The sequence below is a fragment of the Ceratocystis lukuohia genome (genome assembly GCF_044167205.1).
Source record: "Ceratocystis lukuohia strain C4212 chromosome Unknown Supercontig1_pilon, whole genome shotgun sequence".
NCBI classification, from domain to species: Eukaryota; Fungi; Ascomycota; class Sordariomycetes; order Microascales; family Ceratocystidaceae; genus Ceratocystis; species Ceratocystis lukuohia.
This window is the reverse complement of record NW_027263520.1, coordinates 4,089,429-4,112,144: the sequence shown is the minus strand read 5'-3', so window position 1 is coordinate 4,112,144 and position 22,716 is coordinate 4,089,429. Positions and strand designations below refer to the sequence as shown.

The following is a 22,716-nucleotide window of genomic DNA, read 5'->3' as shown; positions in this document are numbered from 1 at the left end:
GGTTGAGAAGGTGCCACGATATGCAGTTTGCCCAGACTTAGGTTTGAGGTCGACAGATTGCAATTGTAGGCGGATTTTAACGACGTCGAGAGGAGATATTACGAACCTAAAGATTGGCCATGCAGAGAGAAGTTAGCCTGTGCTTCTAGTTGTGGATTGGCCTGGGCGTGCGTGAAGAGACTCACCGAGTCACAAGCCCAGCCGTGAGGCCGGAAATTAGCGACTGAGCTCGCGTTCCCTAGACAGAGAGAATAAATAGATTGTGAGTACCAACTCTCGTCACCAGGTCACCAAGACTGATAAACCAACCTCATCTTTGACGTGTTCGACCAGGGGGGACATGCTAGACGCTCAAGGCAGTAAACAAACTAGCTATTGCAAATGCTACAATGGAGAAAGCAAACACAACAGCGAATATGGCGAAAGTAAGAACAGTTTGGCCAACACTACCGACGAGAATGAAGGCGATGAGAGCAAACGCAGACCAATCGTCTTTCCCATACGACCGTATTGGCGATGACCAAGATCGCAACATGCCGATAAGAGAAAATCACGATAAGGCTAAAAGAGGCAAGCCAAGGCGCCAGAACCCTCTCGCGATCATAGTGTTAGGGTTATATGTGCCTTGGCGGCGCGCGGTTATGTGCCAAACTTTAGAAAGAGGAGCGAAACAAGAGGATAAAGGCAAGAAAATAAGGAACAAAGGATAAGTAGAAAGGTTTCACATTAAGCCATATTTGCTTATCGGGAAAAAGGATAGAACTGAAGGCCGTTTGGATTTTCTCCAACCTTTATTTGACACTGGGCTTGATCTCTTGATGATGACAGGTGAAGAATTACCCCCCCTGCTGTTGGCGAACCCCTCCCCTGTCTGATTGACTGTCTTGTTAGTCGGGAAAGCACACGCAAAGACCAACCAAGCAAAGCAAGCACCTGCCACTATCGCATCCGGAGCTTTCCACAACAGAAGTAGCTAGGTTTCGGGATTACGGTTTCCAGACAAACACAAGCAAAGGAACACAGCCTTGGATGAATGAATGAATGTATGTACGTGTACATGTCGTGTGCATTTGCAGGCCAATAACTGCCCGCTCCCCCTCGCAGGTGATCTAGACTAGTGTGGTTTCCATTTTCTGGCTCTTGGAGTCACCCCGGGAAGCTTCTATTTATGGGCGACTGGCTATTTTTGCCGTGGGCCATTTGTTCCATCACTATTTCATGTTGCTTGGGTTTTGGACCTCTCGTTCCGTTTGCCTTGGCCCACCTTCCCTTCCAGGCCGGTCTTGACTTGCTGGCCCGTTTTCGACTGGATTTAGCACCAAAGTCCAGCCTTGTTGTTCCCTTTTTTCCCTTTTTTTTTTCCCTTACTCCGCAGAAGTAATGCTGTGCTAGCCTAAGCCTAGCCGAACAAAGCTTCTCCAAGTTTCCTGAATAGGGAGGAACAAACAGACAACAGGCCATCCATAGTGTTCACCTTCCCTTTTGCCTTGCTTCTCATTTTCTATTTATCGTGCATTTATCGAGCAACCAACCGAAAATTTCTGGGACAGCTTGCCACGGGATTTCTATGCATTTATATCCAGTGACTTGTCATCTGTAACTTTGGCTTGCTCGTGACCTCTTTTCTTTAAAGGTTCTCAACTTTGCTCTAGCCAGAGTAACGCTTCTTGTGCTTGACACGCTCCGCCCCTCTATCAATTTCCTGCCGCTTTATTTGCTACTCACATATTAGCCTGCTCTCTTTAAGCAAAATCACGACTCGCACTATTACAGCGGCGTCTTCATTACCAAGTTACTCATAGCCCATTGACACCTATCAGACGTACACAATGCCCTCAAACCTTTCGCCTACCATGCTGGAGGTGACGATATCGCCCCTCCTGACGTCACTCGCCACTTCATCGGGCACTCATGAAGCACCCAGCGGGATTCTTCTTTACCTGTCGCCCATTCTGCGGCAGCGGGTCAAATTCCTTGCCTCGGCGAATAGCCCGTGGATGAAGCATCTAGGCCAGGACCCCAAGCTGCTCGACGTGCTGAACAACTTGATATCGTCAGGCTGTCTTGAAGTACACCCTGTCTCTGGTGTGGTGGAGATTGATTGGCACGAGAATATCGTAGTCACATATAATCGTGTTGATGTCGAAACGCTGCACGCTTATGTGGACCTCGGGTCTCTCGACAATCTCCATGTGAAGCTGTTGTGGTGTGCGAACGATTCAGAGTCTGGCAGTAGTGGCTGGAAAATCGAAGGCCTTTCCACCTCGAGCTTCCAGGAAGCGGGCTTCTCTGCACTGACCATAGACGATGCCGAAAAGCTGCATGAGGCTCGCCAACAGCCCGACGCTGCTGTTGCTAGCAAATTAGATCATCTAGGGCAGGGCAAGCAGGGCAATGTCGTTGATGAAGACGAAGATGATGATTACTGGGCACAATACGATGCCACCCCCGGTGCACATACCCCTGCACGCACGCCAGGAGCTAAGAATTCGCCCGCAGTAACGCCCATGTCTAGTCTCCGGAATCCAGTTGATCCCGACGCAACCAGTGTGACAGCCGGCTCCAATGCCCTGTCGGCCGATGAGCGGGCGTACTATAGCATGTATGAAGAGGTCCAGCCAGCACTCGACAGCCATGACCCGGATGAGGCCGCTCAGCTGGAGGAAGCAGGGATCGAAAGCACCCTCGATGGCACAACAGCGGCTTCCCTGTCTGCCATAGCGGCAAGAAACGCCGACAAAATCAAGAGCTTACAGATGACAGCAGTCGAAAGCGGCTCTTCTCACTCGTCCATTGTCAATATTGATATTGCCCACCCACGGCCCGAATCGCCCGATTCAGTGGCATCGGCACGTGGAAGTGGCACGGTAGAGCGGCTGGAACTAGAGGCCAAGAAGGGTGAAAGCGCCGATTTTGCCATCAGACAACACATTTCACGATCGATTCGGGGTCTCTATCAGCTGGCAAAGGCTTCTAGAATTTCCTCGGAAGAATTTGGACAGCTAGTCCAGGGCGAGCTAGACTTGTTAATGCTTCAAGAGGATGAGTAAGGGGAGGGGAGAAGATTTTTTTCTTCTCTATCTTCGAAAGAGCGTCATGGCATTGTAGATCTATGTGACGTCGTAGGTTGCCGCACTCGCATAATCTATTTGATAGGAGATATGCACATATATCATAGGGAGAGAGGTGACCCCTGGGAATTTTGGATGCTGTATGTATGTATGAGTTCAAGAGAAAAAAAAAGGGAAATATAAAATATATATCTACATATATATATGTGCATAAATGTAAAACCAAAGTCTAGTATTCTATTGACATGAGCGACCAAATCCATCATAAAGCCATTATTTTCCTCTAAACGTACACAGGAACCCAAAACCCAAAACCATTAACATACAAGAACATGCGTGCCGAAAGGGAGAAAAGAAAAAAGAAAAGCGACAATGATAACGACAACGACGACGATGAAAACAACAACAGCCCAAGAAAAGCTCAGGCATAAGCACACAAAAAGTCATAGCCCTGCACGCTCCAGTGCCTCTTGGACAGCCCTAATCATACTTAGATACTGCTGCCGCCACCCGCTATCCTCGGGACCTGGAGCTCTGCCAGAATACTGCTGCTGCTGCTCCCGGTCCTTGAGCCCCTGCAAGACGCGGCGTAGCCCTTGACGCAGAACATCTTCAAGCCCCCAATCCCAGCCCCAGTCCCAGCCCAAGTTCCAACCCCAAGACGAGGGGCAATTTATTTGGCTGGAGAACTGCATGAACGGAGCCGGCTGAGGGGACATGGCGGTTGTGTTAGGGTTCAAGTTGGGTAGGCGGCGTAGACTAGCATATGTGTTGCACAGTGTCACAACGAGCGAACAAAGTAGTCTCGTGGTTTCAGCTGACCGCAGGGCCATGTTCACGTCCATGTTTGCTTCCACGGAAGGGAGGAAAGATGGTGACTGCAATAGCTGCGAGCTCGGGTTGCACACATTGCATCCTAGACTAAGGGCTACATCGAGACAGTTGCGGATGATTTGCGCTGCAGACGCAGGGTTGGTGCTAGAAGCCATGGGAAGCGAGCGGAGAATCTCGATGGATGTCTCCATCTCGTGACGGCACACACACTCGGAGAACGGTAGGAAGACGGAGTTGGGGCTGTTGAATATACGAGCCGGGGGTGATAGGGTGGGAGAGAAGGTCGGTGGGGTTGAATGTTGAGGAGGCTGCTGGCTCTGGTCTTGGGCGGCGTAAGAATAGCCGTAATCCTGGCTGCGGTTGCGACTGTGAGAGCTGCCGATGTCTGCAGTGCCGAAATCATATCCATTGGGAAAACCGAGGATGCCAAGCGGATGCAAAGAGGCAAGGCTTTGGGACGCCGAAGTAGCCCCGCTAAACGAGCTGCTGTTGCTGCCATCATCAACATGGGGAAAGGATGGGTCTTCCAGGCCGCCACCAAGCAAATTATTGGGCGATGCGATGCCGGGCCCCTGGAGATTTGGGCTATGATACAAATGAGGAACCGACGAGACATCGATGGGATGGCGCCCCGGCGATACGTCAGACGCGATATGGGGGGCTGTTGCGAGAGGGGCGGCGGTGAAAGCACAGGGGGCGATGGCTGCAGCAGTAGTGCTGGCAGTAGTGCTGGCAGTAGTGCCAGGAGCAGGCGCAGTTGCACAGTCTGCTGCCGCCGCAGCCCGAGAAAAGTCGGGGCTCGTACTGCCGTGGGGCAGGGAAGAGGCAGAAGGAGCGGGAGAAACAGTGGGTCTGCTCTCGGGCCCAGGGCGGGGCCCGAGACGGGGTCCAGAAGACGGATTTGTGGATGGTTTTTTGCGGGGCCGGCCCATCGGCTTCTGAGCCGAGTATACACAGTCGACATTGTCTTTAGTGCAGCGCATGCAGCCAGCAAGCTCCTTCGAGCAGGCCACCTTCCGGTGACCTAGAAGAGGAAAAAAAAAAGTTAGCAAATTCCCACGGCAGCTGGGGGTCCAGAGGCCGCGAACAAAGAAGTGGACGCTTTTTGGCGGCGGCTGGTGGTGGGTGTTTACTTACGACAAAAGTCGCAGGCCCGGTGTCTAACAACCTCACGTCCAGGAGAAGCCATAGTCGACAGCGAAGAGGAAGACGAAGGCGAAGGCGAGACGTGCGAGCGACGAGCAGGAAGCGGAGGAAGGCCAGAGATATGAAGCATGGCCGGGTAGAAGCTGTGCAGGCTGGTCAAGATCAGGCTGAGAGGATGCACGTGTGTATGAGGATGGGTTTACGAGTGTGTATATGGTAAGTGTGAGTGCGAGTGTGGGTGGGTGAGTGAGTGAGTGAGTGCGAGTGCGAGTGCGAGTGTGTGTGTGTGTGTGTGTGTGGGCGCGCGCGTGTGTGTATGTGTGGTATGTGTATCTGTGGTATGTGTATGTGTGGTATGCGTGTGTGCAGTGTGTGTGTAGGCGTGCGAGTTATGCTTTGCTGCTTTCTATGTGGCCGAAGTGCGCAATATATATACGTGGTTGGATAGGTAGTCGGATATGGTCATGTTCATTAGCAAGGCGAGCCATCGAGACCAAAGATGGTGCTGGGTATATATAGAAATGCACATGTATACACACACATGTATCTTTGTTGGTCGGCATGTACGTATAGCTCGAGTAATGTCCAATAATGTTCACCTGTTCGCCTACAGCGTTCAAGAGTCTTCTTGCCTGGCTCACTCGCATCCGATGTTGACATGACATATAGACGGGGGGGGGTGAACAACTGGCAAAGCAGGCATTTCTTTTTTTTCTACCTTGCTCAGTATCACTAGTATGATCACTCAAGGCGGGCGAAAAAAATGAGACCAAAGTCGGGTTCTGTGTCTGCCCTTCTGCCGGGATATGTTTCTTTTTTTGTTTCTCTTGATTCCTTTTTCATTATTTCCTCACAACAAGAATATCAACCTGCAGCAAGCAAATTTAAATTTAAATACAGGCTCCGCAAGCTGTTCCAATAGAGTGCGAATGACGGTCCTCATCTCTTGGGCTCAATGGCCCTGTTTCTCCTGTGCTTCAAAAAGCCCTTCTCCAAGGACGCAGCTTGTGAGATGCTACTGGCTAGTTTTATGGTTGCACTAACATGCTAGAAATGGATGGGTCAAAGTTCGTATAGTCACCTATTGGACTTTTGTAATCGGAGAGACAGATCTACAAGAGCAAGGTGACGTGACTCCAGAGCTACCCATTATGAGTCAGCAGCAGTAGCAGCAGCAGCAGCAGTAGCAAGCAGGCAGGCAGTCAGGCAGGCAGGCAGGCAGTCAGGCAAGATGTGATCCTCGAGTACAGTGCTGTGCTCTGTTGTGGTGTGGTCTGTTGTGGTGTGCCGTGTCGCGCTGTGATGTGCTTTGCTTCTGCTGCGTTTCCGCTGCGTTTATTGCCTGGGCTGTAGCACAAAGGAACCAAAGACAGAGGGACCAGAGGGACGAGAAGGGACACAAGGCAGGGTAAGGGGGCAGGAGAGGGGGGAGGAGAGATGAAGCGAGTTGAGGGAGGGGAGGGGGGAGGGGGGGGGGGGGGGGTGTCTGATGGCCTGGTGCCTGCTGGTCATCTGGTGTCTGGACATGAGAAAAAGAAAAGAAAAAAAATAAAAACAGCCTGGCTTACAATGTAACTTGACTCGTAGTTGGAGGCCTATGATGTAGGATTAACGCTCAAGAGTTAGCTGTGTTCATATAGATGGCTGATATGAGGTATGAGGGTATATGATGCTGTAGCTTCAAAGTCGATCCCCCCTCCCCCTCCCCCGATTTCTGGCACCCACTCAGAGCTCTCATTGGCAACCACTGTATTCTTCATGTACATCATAGCTTCTATGATTCCATGAATAGAAACTTAGCAGTTCCCAGAGCCTAGCCCCCCTCCCCCGCCTGGGTATGACACCAGCCGCCATGACAGCTCCACAGCCTGCCCTACAGCAGCTACAAGGGGAACAAGGGAAACAGAAACAGCCAGCTAAAACAGCACAGCACAGCACCCAGCAAGCACCCAGCAAGCACAGCAAAGCACAGCAAAGCACAGCGAAACACAGCGAAACACAGCGCAGCACCGCACTCAGCACAGCACAGCACAGCACCGCACCACGCACCATACACTGCAATACCAGGGCGAGAGGTACGTGGGCTGTAGAGTATGTGATGTATACCGCTCCTCTGGGATCCCCACACCCTTCCCTTCTGCTGCTACCGCTCGCTCCCTGCTCCCTTCCGCCCTGTTCCCTGGTCCATTTGTTCCTTCTTGTTCCCTTTTCTTTCTTTACCCTCTTTTTGTTCCTTTCGTCCCTCTCGCCCGTCGTGGGCTTCCAATAAGCCTTACTCAGGTTCAATATGTGCCTGACCCAAGGAAGCGATACGGTGGCCTCCGGAGGTGTGGCAGTAGATCCGGGAAATCTAGGCAGAAAACCTGATTTCTCATACGGTTCTTTTTTTTCTCCGTCCTCTGACTGGCTGTCTATTTTCTCTTGGGTCCTTGCTCCTATTTTTGTCTTTTCCTATCCCCCATCTTACTTATCCACTGCATGCATGCAATGCAGCAAAAGCAAGCCGTTTTGCCTAGGCAAAGGGGCAATTTGCCGGTGCTGGTAAGATCGCCAGACATGGTCTATTGCGACGGGCTTAGAGACGCCTCTTGATTTGCTGATAAAAATATCACGACAACGCAAGACATTAGACAGCAAGGCAAAAGTACAAGAGGTGCAAGGCTTAAAATATCGCGCTACCACTGGACGGCACTGGCCAAGCCAGACAAAAACAGGGACGCTGGCATATGTAACTCAATCATCTTTTCTCGCTTCCTCAAGGGTGCCGCCGCCTGCACGCATCGTATCTTGTATTGCCAGCCGCCCTGCAATTTCTCAGCAGCAGCCTGGGTTGCAATCTCTCGAGCTTCGTGATTCCCAAGCTGAAGCTCATTTTGTCAGCTGAGATTATTCCGTGTAACCCTTATCTTGTTCTCTCAGGCTTTGGAGGCTTGGGACTTGGGACTTGGGAGAGGAGGAGGAGAGGAGAGAGGAGAGCAGAGAGGAGAGAGGAGAGCAGAGAGGAGAGAGGAGGGGAAAGACAATAGTACTAACACAACAAACAGCGAGAAGTAAGCAGCGCAGCAGGAAACAAAAAGCGAGCAGTTAGCAGCGCAGCCAGCAGCTAGCAGCCAGCAGCGAGTAACAAGTAGCGAGTAGCAGAGACAGGGCAACAGAGCGCAAGGGCCCCTTGGTCCAACGTTACAACCCTTATTTTCTAAATATCCGACCCTTATCCGGACTGTCCTCAAAAAGCGGGGCTTTATCGTCTCTCTTGTCCTCTGTCTGTAAAGGCGGTGAGAGCGCAACATCTGGCAGAAAAAAAAAAAGTTTAGCAAAATTTTTGGCTGGCGCTGTGAAGCGGCCAAGCCAAAAAAAAAAAAAAAAAAATAAAGTAAAATAAAAAAAGACCACGCCAACCACCACACCACAGAATATCCTTCTCGTCAATACCTGCCGTGGAAATTCTCTTCATCTTCCAGCTTTGTGTTGTCCCCCATTTCCCCTCGTCCTCGTCCCTGCTTTCTGTTCTTTCTGCTGCCTGTTGTCACCCGAACTTTGCTCGACCCCCCCCCCCCCCTCCCGCTGCCGCTGCCGCTGCCGCCGCCACCGCCTTCTTATTATTGTCTTTCTTTTCCTACACTCTAATCGTGATACGCACCATACCCCCCATCGATAACTACACTACCCAATTGCTGCATAGCCAACTCAAAATGGGCTCCAAGGTCGTTGCTCGCAAACGCAAGGTTGAAGCGGCCGCCGCTGAGCCTGAGTCCGATAGTGAGTTCGGCGATGGCCATCTCGAGGGCATTCTGTCGCAAAGCGAAAGCGAAAGCGACGACGACGACAACGACGAGAGCCCCGATGGTCTGGGCCCTAACTCAGACTCCGAAGAGGAGAACTTGGAGAGTGACCCCGATGTCAGCGAGCCCGAGGACAACACCGAGGATACCACCGCAACCCCCAATACCACCACTACGGAGCTGGTCTCGCGTCCCCGGAGAGACGCCCAACCCTTCACCAACGAATTCGACGATCCCACTTTTGGCCAACCCAAGGACGTGGAGACCAACTATCGCATAACCACAGACGCCAACGGCGGTGTGCGCTACGAGTACGATGAGATTGACCCAGTCTATGACTCTGACGACACCGATGCCAACGAGCCCGCCAACACCATTGGCGATATCCCGCTGTCATTTTATGACAGCTATCCTCACATCGGCTACGACATCAATGGCAAGAAGATCATGCGCCCGGCTGCTGGCGAGGCTCTCGATGCCCTGCTCGACTCTATCGAGGTGCCCAAGGGCTGGACTGGCCTGACCGATCCGGCCACTGGCAAGCCTCTGCAGCTTAGTGAGGAAGAGCTGGAGCTATTAAAACGTATCCAGTTGAATGAGATGCCTGAAGACGGCTACGATCCCTACCCGGTATGTCATTTCTATCTCCCTTTTTCTTTCTGCTTCCTTTGCCCTCTTTGGTCTTATTTACTGTGTACTGTTCTCCTTCTCCCACCCTTCTCTATTCTCCATTATCCTTAAAACCTTGATTCGTGGGATCAGATCAGCCCGAAGCTAGGCGGCTGTACTGCAGACTGCCTTATAAGATATCCTGTCTCAGCTTCTCCCCATTCTTCTTCCTTCCCTATTCTCCCATCCCCTCTCTCTTCTTTCCCCCGTACACACATACACATACGCCTTTTCCATACACACCACCCATTGTACTCATTTGCCCATGTCACGTTGCAACCTGAGTCCAGTGTGCAATGTACAAGCAATCCAAAATACTAGCGCATCCGCATGCTGCACTGTATTTGGGCTTGAACGCTGTACAAGAAGCGCACAGCATGAGGCACAGAGTGTAGTAAGATGAATAAAAAAAGAAACAGCCCGTCGTATATGGGGTACAGGGCTGAGCTGAACAAAGGTTCTTCATCCTTCATCCTACACCCTACACTGCCATGTCGCCCTATCTTCATGGTCATGACTTTCATTTCTCCTGTGCTTATCACACGCCAGTTCCATAAACGGTTTACCGACATGACACAAAGCCATCCATCAAAGCCGTTGGAGCTTTCAAAGCTCTGTCATACACCCACCAAAAACACACCTCAAGACACAAAGCAGAATTCCTGCTTCCTATCCTTTCCCTATCACCAACAGTCTTCTAGCTCACATCACATGTCACAATCCACGGACGTTGAAACAAAAAAAAAAAAAACAAAGTCAACCGTTGCCGGGAATGCCCTCTTACTCGTATCCGTCATGCTGTCAACTTCCAAGAACTGAGCTAACCTATAGCCCCCATGTCTGCGATGGCTGCATTAACAGGACACCATCGAGTACTTTACCTCTATCGAGGAAAAGATGCCCCTAAGTGCTGCTCCCGAGCCCAAACGTCGTTTCGTCCCCTCAAAACACGAGGCTAAGCGTGTTGCCAAGCTGGTGCGTGCCATTCGAGATGGCCGCATATTACCCTACAGGCCTGAGAGCGAGCGCCAAAAGGATGAGGAAGAAGAAGAGGAAAAGTTCTTCGATCTGTGGGCTAACGAGGAGGAGCGTGAGGAGCACATCATGCACATTCCCGCGCCCAAGCTGCCTCCCCCTGGCTATGATCTCAGCTACAACCCGCCGCCCGAGTTCCTGCCCACCAAGGAAGAGCGCGAGGCATGGGAGAAGCAGGACCCTGAAGAACGCGAAAAGGAGTACCTGCCACAGCGCTACGACTCGTTGCTCAAGGTTCCTGGCTATGGCGATTTTGTCAAGGAGCGCTTCGAGCGATCGCTAGACCTGTACCTAGCACCCCGCGTGCGCAAAAACCGTCTCAACATCGACCCCGACTCGCTGCTGCCCAAACTCCCCAGTCCTGAAGACCTGCGGCCCTTCCCCACCACCTGCCAGACTGTTTTCCGCGCATCTGATGCCCGTGTGCGTACGGTTGCCGTCTCACCCGATGGCGAGTGGGTCGCTAGTGGTGGTGATGACGGCTACGTGCGTGTCTTTGACCTAAACGGCCATTTGGAGTGGCAGGCGCGCCTAAGCACAGAAGAGCCCGTGGATTGTGTGCGCTGGAGGCCTGTCAAGGACACCATGGTCATTGCAGCTGCAGTTGGCGAAGATGTATTCCTGATGGTGCCCTTGGATGTGTGCAGCGTCGAGGCCGAAGCGGCCAGTCGTGCTGCCATTGATGCTGGCTTCGGCTATGCCACCGGTGGCAAGCAAACCGGGGCCTCGACCACGGCTAGCGGCGAGCGCAAAGATCCACCTGGCAAGTGGGCCCGCCCCGGATCCAAGCTGGAGGCACAGGGTGTATTAGTCAAGGTTACCGTGCGGTCGGCGGTCAAGACAGTCAGCTGGCACAGACGCGGAGATTTCTTCTGCACAGTCAGTCCCACGGGCCAGCGCAGTGCCGTGGCCATTCACACGCTAAGCAAGCACCTGACGCAAGTGCCGTTCAGACGACTACCAGGTCTTGCCCAGGCGGCACACTTCCACCCCTCGCGGCCCTTCTTCTTTGTAGCTACGCAACGCATGATCCGTTGCTACGACCTACAGCGCCAGGAGCTAGTCAAGGTACTGCAACCGGGCGCGCGGTGGATCTCGTCCTTTGATATTCACCCCGGCGGTGACAATGTCATTGTCGGTTCCTACGATCGCCGGCTTCTGTGGCACGACATGGACTTATCGGCACGTCCGTACAAGACCATGCGCTTCCATCCCCAGGCCGTGCGCGCCGTCCGCTTCCACCGTGGTGGCTTCCCGCTGTTTGCCGATGCTAGTGATGATGGCACGATCCAAGTGTTCCACGGAAAGGTCGTAGCAGACCTCATGGAGAACCCGACGATTGTGCCAGTCAAGGTGCTGCGTGGCCATAAAGTAATTAACAAGCTCGGTGTTATGGATGTTGACTGGCATAGCAAGCATCCTTGGTGCGTGTCTGCTGGTGCAGACGGCACCTGTAGGTTGTGGGCTTAGGGGACGTAGAGAGTGGGAAAAAAAAAGAAAAAAAAAAGAAGGACAGCATTTGTGTTTTCAGGCGTAATTGATACATAGAACAAAATATTTTGAATTTCTCTAGTGCAAGATAGTGAAAACGAAGAAAGCCGTGCGGCGGATCAGATAATCATGTTAGGACAGTGCTGGTGATTTCATTAGGGTTGAGGTTAACATCGCACATAACACATAACCCTCATAAAAGAGGGTTGCTTATGTTATATAGATTATATGGATCGACAAAGAAGCTAGGAGCTAGCAAGCTGAGAAGCTAAGCCAGACAAAGGCAAAAAAGGAAAATACAAAGAGTGGCCAATCAAGCATTAACTCTTAGGCGAGATTAAGCCACATCTTGTAGTGCCAATTTGGCAGTGGGGAGCCGCCAGCCTGAATGTTAGGTTGTTGAGGATGTGCAGCAGCGAAATCAGGGGGAGAGGGGAGAAGAGGGAGGACGGACGACTCCACGCGGTGAGTGAAGAGAAACCCCCTGAGAATAGAGGGGAGTTTTAAAGTGACAGCCAGCACACAGAGCACATGGACGCAAGTGGAACAGGAATGATACCGATACAGCAAGAACGAATAACGAATTCGATGGGAAGCCACCAAAGTCAAGATGAATGTTGCAATTGCCAGCTGTAAAGAAAAAGTACGTGCGATGCACGAAACAAGTGACAACATGGCAATTACACCAAAAGAGAAAGAAAAATCCAGGAATAAAATAAAAAAAAATCAAATAGAACAAATAAATAGAACAAATAAATAGAAAAGAAAGACTGATATGCTTTCCGCCCAAAGGGTTTCTCCAGCCTTTTCCTCTTAACCAATCCTTCCCTTTGCCTTCGCCTGTAGAGACAGAACAGACAGCCAGCCAAACTTAAGCCTTGCCATTTTCTTTTTCTTTTCTGCGGCTTGTCATTGAACATCTCTCTCTCTCTCTCTTGTTGCCCTTTTTTCCTTTTTTTTTTTTCTTTTGTGATATCCCATCCGCGGCCCTTTGTTTTCTTTTCCTTCCTTCTTTCTTTTTCCTCTACCTTTTCCTTATTAATCTCTAAGATGCACGGCGAGGTAGGGCCAACCCCCATTTTCACTATTCCAAAGCTCGCTGGCTCACCAGAGCTCGGCTTCGTTATGCTTTTTTTGCTGGCGGGCTTGCAGAACAGGACATATAATCAGCTGGAGGGAGAGACCAGGCAACTGAAAATGGATGATGGATAATGGAGAATAGACATGCACTGAAGAGGATAGTCCTCGGCTTCTCCGTCCTTTTCCCCTTCGTGTCTGCCTTCCGTCTCTTGGACATCTTCCCCAGCATCATCAACACCTGTGTTTCCCGCCTCAATTGCAATCAATTGCTCATCTCAGATGCTGACCGTGGCTTTGCGCTGTTGCTAGATTCTTCACCTTCACCTGGGTCAGGCCGGTGTCCAGCTGGGTAACTCGGCTTGGGAGCTGTACGTAACCAACTTGTCCTCCCTTCCCCCATTTTCCGCGTCTTCCCATCTCTTTCTTTCCACAAAATCATCACTGTTGGTGGTTTTGTTTAGTTCGGCTAAAGCTAACTATTTCTCCTCATTTGCTTCTATTATCTACAGGTATCTTCTTGAACATGGCCTTGGCCGGGATGGTCGTCCCGACCCCAACATCAAAGACGCCGAGGACAGCGGCTCCTACGAAACCTTCTTCACCGAGACCAGCAGCGGAAAATACGTCCCCCGTGCCCTATTTGTCGACCTGGATCCTTCCCCCATCGACGAGATTCGCACTGGCGACTACAAGTCTCTTTTCCACCCTGAGACGCTGATTAGCGCCAAGGAGGATGCCGCCAACAACTACGCCCGTGGCCACTACACTGTCGGCAAGGAGATCGTCGAGGACGTCTGCGAGCGTATCCGCCGCGCAGTTGGTAGGTTTCTGTCCCCTTTGCTCTACGCCCTTATTTACCTTTTTTCTTTTTTTTTTTTTTTTTCGTTTTCTCAAACGTCATCAATACTTGCACCAGAGAAGGACGGAAAACATGCCCCCCCCCCCACCCACGGTCCTCACCGCCCCTCCAGACCCAGACTCCCCTTTCTTTTCCTGCTCCCCTAACCACCGCATCACAATGTACGCACTCTGACTCCAAACACAACAGACAACTGCAGCTCCCTGCAGGGCTTCCTCATCTTCCACTCCTTTGGTGGTGGTACCGGCTCTGGCTTTGGTGCTCTGATGCTGGAGCGTCTCGCCCACGAATACGGAAAGAAATGCAAGCTCGAGTTCGCCGTTTATCCTGCTCCCCGTGTCTCCAACGCCATTGTCGAGCCCTACAATGCTGTGCTTGCCACCCACAGCACCATTGAGAACGCCGACTGCACCTTTTTGGTCGACAATGAGGCTGTCTACGACATCTGCCGCCGCAACCTTGACGTGCCCCGTCCTTCTTCTGAGCACCTGAACCGCCTGATTGCCCAGGTTGTTTCCTCCATCACTTCCTCTCTGCGTTTCGACGGTGCCCTCAACGTTGATTTGAACGAGTTCCAGACCAACCTGGTGCCCTTCCCCCGTATCCACTACCCTCTGATTAGCTATGCCCCCGTCATTTCGTCTAGCAAGAGTGCTCATGAGAGCTTTAAGGTCGATGACTTGACCTTCCAGTGTAAGTTTTCAATGCCATAGAATTGGCATCGCACATTAGTTCCGGCCCAAAACCCAGCTAACACTAACCTCCAAACCCATAGGCTTCGAGCCTAACAACCAGATGGTTGTCTGCGATCCCCGGAAAGGAAAGTACATGGCTGTCGCCCTGCTCTACCGTGGTGATGTCGTGACTCGTGACTGTAACGCCGCTATTGCCGTCGTTAAGGCTCGATCCACCTTCAACCTGGTTGAGTGGTGCCCTACTGGCTTCAAGATTGGAATCAACAACCAGAAGCCTGTTTCGGTGCCCGCCACCTCTCCCAACGACGGCAGTCTGGCCTCGGTCGACCGTTCCGTGTCTATGCTGTCCAACACCACAGCCATTGCCGAGGCTTGGTCGCGCTTGGACCACAAGTTCGACCTCATGTACAGCAAGCGTGCCTTTGTCCACTGGTACGTTGGTGAGGGTATGGAAGAGGGTGAGTTCAGCGAGGCCCGTGAGGACCTGGCTGCTCTGGAGAAGGATTACGAGGAGGTTGCTGGCGAGGGTGGTTACGAAGATGAGCTTGAGGGCGAGTACTAAGTGCTAGTATTAACTGATTACTCATTTGCTCTCTTACTTTGCTCACTTTTCCCTCTTTTGGCATGGCATGACTTGGCTCAGCTCGGCTCGCCTCTGCTTTCTTTCTCCTACTACTTTGATTGCACATAACCCATCAGATATCACGTGATCCAAATCAATCCTTGCTCCCTTTTCTTTATTTTAATACTCACGCACAAAGGGCACACATGGTATATTGCATTGTTCTTAGCTTTGGCTTGCATAGAGTGAGAGTGAGTGGATGTGAGGAGGCCTGAGAATCCACGGGCTTAAGATTTAATACTTTCAAACTGTCGCACTGCCTCATTAATGTTTGCCTTCATTTTTTTTTCTGGTTATTTTTTTTTTCTTTGATTTCCACCTGGTTCTTGTTCATTCATCATCGTTGCTATGCTATGCTACGAGGCCTCATGAGCTCTTCTAATGTGTTTACTTTATTCATATGCTTTCTTTTGCTCTTCACCGTTTCTTTGGGGCTGATTATTAATGACATGTCTAGGGCCTATTGGGCATCAGATCCGTAAATAAGCATTTCCAAGTACCTTAAAATATGTATTCAAAACGAAAACGCCCCTAATATTGCACAAAGAATATCACAACCTGCGTAAAATAAACATGCCCTTTTTTCCACATGCAAACAACAGCCTGGCTGCCTCCCCCTCCCTGGCTATCGGCTGCCTTTAATTCCCAGCACCAGTCTTCTTCTTCCACTCAGCCGTCCGCTTTGCCCGGTGGCCAGTGGGTCTCTTCTTGCGCACGCCGCCTCTGCCTTTCTTGCTGAACTTGATGTCGTTTGGTTTGCCGTCGTTTGCGGATGCACGGCGGCCTTCAAGCACGACACCCTCGGGTGTCTTAATTACCGGCCGTTTCTGTGTGTTGACGCCTGAGCCTGAGGCATGTGCTGGCCTGCCGCTGCTACTAGTACGACGGTCGTTGTCCCTTTGGCTCAACTTCTGGCGGAGCGCTCCCGAGCGGCCTAGCAGCTTGCCAGCACGGCCCGCCATCGATTGCTCCTCATTGGTCACTTTGGGGACGTGGGCGGTGGATGACGACTTGGGCGCAGCCTTGGCCTTGGCCTGGGTTTCGGCCTTGGTGCGGCTACGGTCAATAGCCTTGTTGGTCTTGCGTGGGTCCTTGGCACGAGTGACGCGCAGAGCGCGCGGCAGCATGGGCGGAAACTTCTTGGCGTTCAGAAGTAGGGCCTTCTCGACATGATTGGCGTCGTAGAACTGGACATAAGCGAACCCCTTGCCGACGCGTGTCTTGGCATCGCGTACCACACGCACGCTTTCGACACGGCCGGCATGTTCGTTGAACACACGCCACAGACCCTCTTCGATGTCTGAGGGCACCTTGTTGCGCTTCTTCTTTTCTGTGTTGCCCTCTCCATCGGTTGAGAACACGGACTCATCATCCACAAATCCCAAATTACCAACAAACACGCACCGTCTCCCATCTGTAGCAGCCGGGTGAGAAACGCTATCAACACGGAGATGGCGGTCGAGCACTTTACTGCCGTTAAGCTTAGCACACGCCTTGCGTGCAGCGGTAGGCGTGGAGTACACGACATAGGCATTGCAGGATTTTGTAGTGGCTTCCTGCATCGACTTGGTGATGAAGGCTGCACGCTTGGGCATGGCGGCTGTAGAGAATGCGAGTGAGCGGAAACGGATCGACTCAATGGTTTCAGCAGGCTTAGCTTCGCTGTCGAGAATAGAGCCCATATGAGCCATCAGGGCCTTCTTCATAGCCTTGTTCGTAGAGGCATCAGAGGCGACATTGGCCAGGAAAACCGTCCGACTGGCCTTTTCGAGTTCATCGGAAGGGAGCGCGGCGGTGGTGGTAGCGGTGGCTTTGCCTTGCAGCGATTCGTGAACAAGGTCTTCGGGGGAGACATCAGACTCGTCGTCGGAGGCTGCGTCAGAAGCGAGATCGCCGTCTTCGTCCTTAGTAGAGGCCCCAGTTTCACCGGTAGTGCTCTTGTGGCGCTTTACGGGCTGAGCCTCTTCCTCTTCTTTAGCCAGCTTCTGCAGATATTTCGTTTCAAGCTCCTCGTCGGCCTGCTTGCGTTTGCGCTTGCGCTCCTTGGCAGAAACCTGGATGGGGTTCTCCTCCAGCTCCTCGTCTTGGCTCGCGTCACTCATTACTTCATCGCTGTTTGACTCTTCGCCCTCGCTTTCGTTCTCATCCTCATCCTCGTCGTTGCTGGTATCCTCGTTCGTTGTTTCAGGCTTCTTAGGCTTCTTAGAGCTAGAGCTCGGCTTGATTATCGTGGAGGGCTTGACAGGACCAGCCTATTCACTGCATTAGCGGGAACGCAAAGAAGAATATCCGCAAACAAAATTAGCCGCAACTTACGCTGGTACTGAAGAGCGCATCCAGAGACGAGTCAACCGTCTTGGAAGTAACACCGAATATAGAGCTCCTGCCACCCAAAGACAAAAAAGTTAAAACTCCGATCAGTACTGACAGGCGGGAATCTCGTACTTACAGGCCAGTCATTGTTATTGTTGCCTGTCTGGTTATTGTAACTTGTAACTTGGCTTGCGCTATGGAAACGTGAAATAACACACGGCGTAAGTATCGTCAAGTCGAGTGGTCAGCGTCGCTAACTCGCCCTTGATGGAAAAATTCCCAAGTGCTTCTTTCAATTTTTTAGTGGGGACATTCAAACGCACCTCTCACCGCCTTTGGGCCCACCAAAATGAAGTCATGTCCGAGACTAGCTTCTAGGGTAAGGGTTTTTCAGCGCCTTTCCGGATTGAGGCTTATCGATCAGCTGGCAGTGCGACGATGCAGCTGTCACTGGCCTGCCAGTCAATTTTCCAAGCCTAGATTGGATTACAGCACTAAATCGCCCTGGAAATTGTATGGTGATCGCATCGGCCCCCGTTGCTTGAAGAGTTTCTTTCCTCTTTCTCTGTCACCACCCAACCCACCACCCATTCTCGCTCTCTACCAACAAAGTCTTTTCCCGACTACCTCCCACCTTGCTTGTTGCAAAGCCTTCCTCTGCAAAGTTTCACTTTTCGGCTCCTCCATTAAAGCACATCATTTTTTTTTTCAGTGGTAGCTCTCTTTTCACCGTTGTGTTTCTGTCGTCCTAAAAATAATACACCCGTCTCAATTGTCATTCAACCAAGAGCCAAAACCAAAACCGCCCTCGCTCTGATTCCCACACAACAGAGCACAGGAGAGCTTCGTCTATATCGCCAACTGGCCGGCGGTTAATATTCTTTCCTGAAATTCTTGGGCCATTTCAATACCTCCTCCATCGGCTTTTTCTCCAACACAGCGATGGCTACTGCCACTCAGCCCGCCCCGGGCCTTCATCTCATCGAGCCGAATCTCGACGCAGAAGCTAGTACCACAACTAGTCCTCTCAGCGAGGTCGAGGATAAAGATGGTCTTCCAGATGAGCTGGACAACGATATTTTGGCTAGTGGAAAGCCACTCATTGTCGACGACGATTCGGACAGCAACTTGTCAGACGCTGGCAACGATACCGAGGCAGAGACCGAACGTCTTTACGACACCCCCATGATCCAACGCCACAAGAGTGTCGTACTAGATCAATTCAACCAGGACCATATTATTGAGAAAACCCCCACCCGCTTGGGGCGTACCGTAAAGTCTCCTCCCATCGGGTCAGACGACTTGGACGGGCCATATGCAAGCGATGGCCTTCCTCAGTCGCCCCTCCCAAATGTCGCGTCAAAGCTGGCGAATCAGAAGCGTAAGCGGTCTCCCGATACCGAAGCTTCGGAAAACGGCCAGCCCAACCTCAAGAGAAGCGTGTCGGGTGCCCTATCTGGAAGAGAAAGCACGCGGGTGTCTACTCTCCAAACCCTCATAGCCGATCCATTAGACAACAGCCGCCAGCAACCAAGCCTTGTTGATGAACGCAACAGCCAAGAGCTCAACGGCACTGGCGCCGGCACCACCGGCCTATCTAGAGACTCGAAGCCACCAAACGGCATCAAAATCGGAGGTGCTTCTACCAACAGTAACGGCCATGACGACATAGATGTAGGGACCGATGATGATGCCCAAGCACGCAGTGACCACGACCATGACCATGATGCCGACATCGACGAGGAAGCCGAGGCAGCAGCTAGAAACGAGGAAGAGTGTAAGGCGAACCCGCATTTCTGCGATGGTTATGGAGTCTCAGTCGATACTAATATCTCGAGTGTAGTGGAGAAGAAGCGCATTGCTCTCGAAGAATGGGCTGCGATTGAAGCTCGCTTTGTTACCTTCAGGGACAGGTTTGTTCTACTCTTTTCCTCACCAGGCCCATCTTTTTTTATATTTTTTTTTTTTTCATTTCACGCGACCCATGTGCTGATATTTATTCTCCCCTCTCCTCAGGCTCTTTAAAGACCGTCTCGACAAACTGGAAAAAGAAGAACAGTCCCTCCTCGCTGACGAACCCTACCACCCAGAATATCTCGCCATGAAGCAATGCATAGATGAGCGATACGAAACAAAAATCCGACATATTGATAAAGAGTATGAATACATCCTCAAGGCTCATGAGCAGGTAGCTATTGCGACACGAGCCCAGATATGGTCGCAGTTCTACCAGGGCATGCGCGAAAAGCGCGAAGAGTTTCTCGAGCTCCTTAACAAGGACTGGTACGACACGCAGAATATCCGCCGTAAAGCGCACAGTGTCCCCGATGTGGCACTGCTCTATCCTTCCACACCTGCTCAACAAACACGCAACGCCATTGCCTACAATACAGAGGTTTCCATCCTATCTGGTATCGCCAAGCATGTGGGCTTCCCCGCTGTGCCAATGATGCTAGGAGCTAGCGAGCTTGAGGTTGAGGACGACCTCAATGCCATCAAGGTAAGGCGTTGAACGCCCTTACTCTATAGAGCCTGAGGGAAATCAAATCCATCCTGACATGATGTACCTTTTGCAGCATGTCATGTACCAGCCACATAACCGGCTTTCTCCGGCCACAGTGTCAACGCCAGCTCCGACGTCCGTTTCAGGTCAGGCTATTAATGCCCCACAAGCCATGCACGACATCGCCTTGCACCCAGCCACTGTTCATGCCCGAGACCGATCACAAGCCCCCATTGCTATGCCCGCGGCTTCCATACCCACCAGCATCAGCGACCCACTTGAAACTAGCACAGATATGATAACAGCAGCCGCAACCGCTACTGGGGATACCACCCATGTAGCCCCGACTACTGCCATTGCAACTCTGCCCCCTAATCGCACTAAAGTTTCTGGCCACCGGTCCAGCAGCGCATCTAGCCGCCGAACAGGCCAGGCCAAGGCCAAAGATGGCAACACATCGACATCTCATAGCACAGTTGCAAACAGGTCTCGCTTGTCAAGCCATGTACCAAGCAATGTTCTGCCTCCTCCGCTCCGGCCGTCTATGGACGCAACGCGGGCATGAGGACCGGCTGTCCCGCATTTCCTCTCTTTTCTGATAGAAGGAAGGAGACATAGAACACATATGACAACCAAACATATTCCATTTTAGGGGGGGGGGCCTTTAATACGCACGGTATCATCCATGGCTTCCAGAACATGGTGTGCAGATGGAGAGGAACAGGCAAGAGAAGCGGCAACAATAGCAGGAGAGTCCTTGTCCTTGTTTTTATTTCTTCCATTCTTTTTTTTTCTTTATTATTTCTATACCTTGGATAAAAGGGCGTTTTTTTTTCTTGTCCTTATAGGCGAATCAACGTCAATTCTTGTATTCGCGCTTGTTGTTTTTTTCTGTGGTTGCTTTCTTCATTTCTTTTGTTCATCTTCAAGCCTCTTTGTCCAGCTAGCCTTGCCATTATATCAAGTGCTACATGGTCTAGATATATATGTACCAGGAGGCTTTTTGTTTTCGTCCTAGTAGCGTGGTAAAGAAATGGTATATACGCGATACTTGCAACTATAGACATACACATGTTGAACCAAACTCGGAGGCAGTCTTCGCGAGGTGGCAGTTTACCATGCAACACTGCATCTATCCGTCACCGATTCTTTATAATCATCAAGCAAGCGAGAAAAGTCAAGACCATTTTGAAGCGACAAAGTAGTAATATACACAGAAATGGAATAAGAGGTGCAATCCAGGCTGCACTATTCATTTCTAGCATCCGAAACCCCAGGATAGAAAAACAAAAGCGTGCAAAACGACTTCAAGAGGAATAGGCAACGCCGTCCACGCTGCTCATGCTCATGACTTGGTAGAGGCTGACGGGGTATCAGGAATCTTAACATCATCGAAGTTTTCCTGGCCAACAGCATGGAGAGTGTACCAGTCTAAATAAAGGTTTGTACGTCAGTATATAGAATGGAAGATCTGCAGAGTAGTGATGATCTAGGGATGGCGATCTAGTAATAGTATCGTGCAAGACACACTTACAAACAGCACCGACGACGCCGGTTAGAGCAAAGCCGGTGACAGCATTCCGAATCAAATACGGTTTACGAGCTCGAATGAGGGCCTGGCCTTGGCCAAAGTTCCGGGTGTAGTAAGAGTTGTTGCTGCATAGAACAGTAAGAGATTAGTGAGCAGGTTCTTCTTCATCAACAGGTACCCGAGGACGCCCTCCACATACGCAGGCATATTTATCTTGGTACAGTAATGTATAATAAAGAGTAGACCACGAATTTTCAGTTAGAACACAAATCGCACTCTTTCTTGTTCGGATTGTCTCATTCAGCCAAACAAGTTATCGGTATTCAAACGTCTATTCACATGAGCCTTGAAGTGGGCTGAGAGAGAATGGCCTCTGTTTCTGCGATGGGTAAGTTTCGGCTAAATGGGAAATTCTCTAGTGACGTCGTGCAAAAATAATGGGTCCAGAGTTTCTGGCTTTCGCTTTTTTGACGTCTCGATTTCAGGAACCCTCGTTGCAGGGAAAGGACAAGGCAAAGGGGAAGAAGGGAAGGAACGAAGCTTCTTCTTGCTCTTGCCTTATTATCGAATAAGTTTACAGACAAATTTTTCAACGATAACTGGTCAGCCTTATGTCTTGCTCGTAATGCTTGCTGTTAATCGTAGATGACCTACCTATTTTCTTCTCTTTATTTCTTTCCTTTTTTCCCTTTTCGACTTGGTCTGTTATTTTACCTGCTCACGTCAATTTTTGCTGCAGCAAGTCCACGCCCAAGGTCTAATAACGCGGCAGCTTCTCCCAATAGAATCATCGCGACGAGGCTTCGGCACTCATCCTTGTTTCCTTTTTGGGGGGGCCGGTTTTCCTCTGCCGCTTTGCCTAAAGCTTTGCACTTTTTTACTCATTCCAAAATCGACAACCTCCATCGCCTACTTCGCACGTATATCTTTAAGATAAAAACACAACAGGATTAATTTCCAGCGCGATTTTCTCTTCTTCTTTCGGTACTCTTTTCCCTTCTCGACCTCGAACCGCAACAACAGCGATTGTCCAACATAATCAAGCTGCGCTTGGCCGGCTGGACTCACTAGATTTGACTGTCATA

General features: G+C 51.0%; 7 protein-coding genes across 7 annotated transcripts; 4 read left to right on the top strand and 3 right to left on the bottom strand.

The window, feature by feature from the left end:
* Nucleotides 1-1,829: 1,829 nt before the first annotated feature.
* HOO65_011034 (uncharacterized protein) lies at nt 1,830-3,050 on the top strand (the record flags this gene model as incomplete). Its single annotated transcript, XM_070999861.1, has 1 exon — nt 1,830-3,050. One exon carries the CDS (start codon nt 1,830-1,832, stop codon nt 3,048-3,050), a length of 1,221 nt encoding a protein of 406 aa, XP_070862856.1.
* Nucleotides 3,051-3,514: 464 nt separating this feature from the next.
* On the bottom strand, nt 3,515-5,181 carry HOO65_011033 (fungal transcriptional regulatory protein; the record flags this gene model as incomplete). The annotated part of the gene is made up of 2 exons (XM_071005715.1): nt 3,515-4,929; nt 5,043-5,181. The coding sequence occupies 2 exons, from the start codon at nt 5,179-5,181 to the stop codon at nt 3,515-3,517; spliced, it is 1,554 nt and encodes a 517-aa protein (XP_070862855.1).
* Nucleotides 5,182-8,743: 3,562 nt separating this feature from the next.
* On the top strand, nt 8,744-12,007 carry HOO65_011032 (Ribosome biogenesis protein ERB1; the record flags this gene model as incomplete). The annotated part of the gene is made up of 2 exons (XM_071005355.1): nt 8,744-9,463; nt 10,364-12,007. The coding sequence occupies 2 exons, from the start codon at nt 8,744-8,746 to the stop codon at nt 12,005-12,007; spliced, it is 2,364 nt and encodes a 787-aa protein (XP_070862854.1).
* A 1,071-nt stretch (nt 12,008-13,078) lies between these two features.
* Nucleotides 13,079-15,224, top strand: HOO65_011031 (Tubulin alpha chain; the record flags this gene model as incomplete). The annotated part of the gene is made up of 5 exons (XM_071005556.1): nt 13,079-13,090; nt 13,418-13,476; nt 13,618-13,928; nt 14,157-14,660; nt 14,743-15,224. The coding sequence occupies 5 exons, from the start codon at nt 13,079-13,081 to the stop codon at nt 15,222-15,224; spliced, it is 1,368 nt and encodes a 455-aa protein (XP_070862853.1).
* A 698-nt stretch (nt 15,225-15,922) lies between these two features.
* Nucleotides 15,923-17,744, bottom strand: HOO65_011030 (Nucleolar protein 12; the record flags this gene model as incomplete). The annotated part of the gene is made up of 3 exons (XM_071005659.1): nt 15,923-17,536; nt 17,601-17,667; nt 17,734-17,744. 3 exons carry the CDS (start codon nt 17,742-17,744, stop codon nt 15,923-15,925), a joined length of 1,692 nt encoding a protein of 563 aa, XP_070862852.1.
* A 795-nt stretch (nt 17,745-18,539) lies between these two features.
* On the top strand, nt 18,540-20,665 carry HOO65_011029 (Transcriptional regulatory protein DEP1; the record flags this gene model as incomplete). Its single annotated transcript, XM_071005559.1, has 3 exons — nt 18,540-19,510; nt 19,614-20,097; nt 20,174-20,665. 3 exons carry the CDS (start codon nt 18,540-18,542, stop codon nt 20,663-20,665), a joined length of 1,947 nt encoding a protein of 648 aa, XP_070862851.1.
* Nucleotides 20,666-21,445: 780 nt separating this feature from the next.
* HOO65_011028 (Cytochrome oxidase assembly protein 3, mitochondrial) lies at nt 21,446-21,838 on the bottom strand (the record flags this gene model as incomplete). Its single annotated transcript, XM_071006226.1, has 3 exons — nt 21,446-21,531; nt 21,635-21,756; nt 21,831-21,838. 3 exons carry the CDS (start codon nt 21,836-21,838, stop codon nt 21,446-21,448), a joined length of 216 nt encoding a protein of 71 aa, XP_070862850.1.
* Nucleotides 21,839-22,716: the final 878 nt, after the last annotated feature.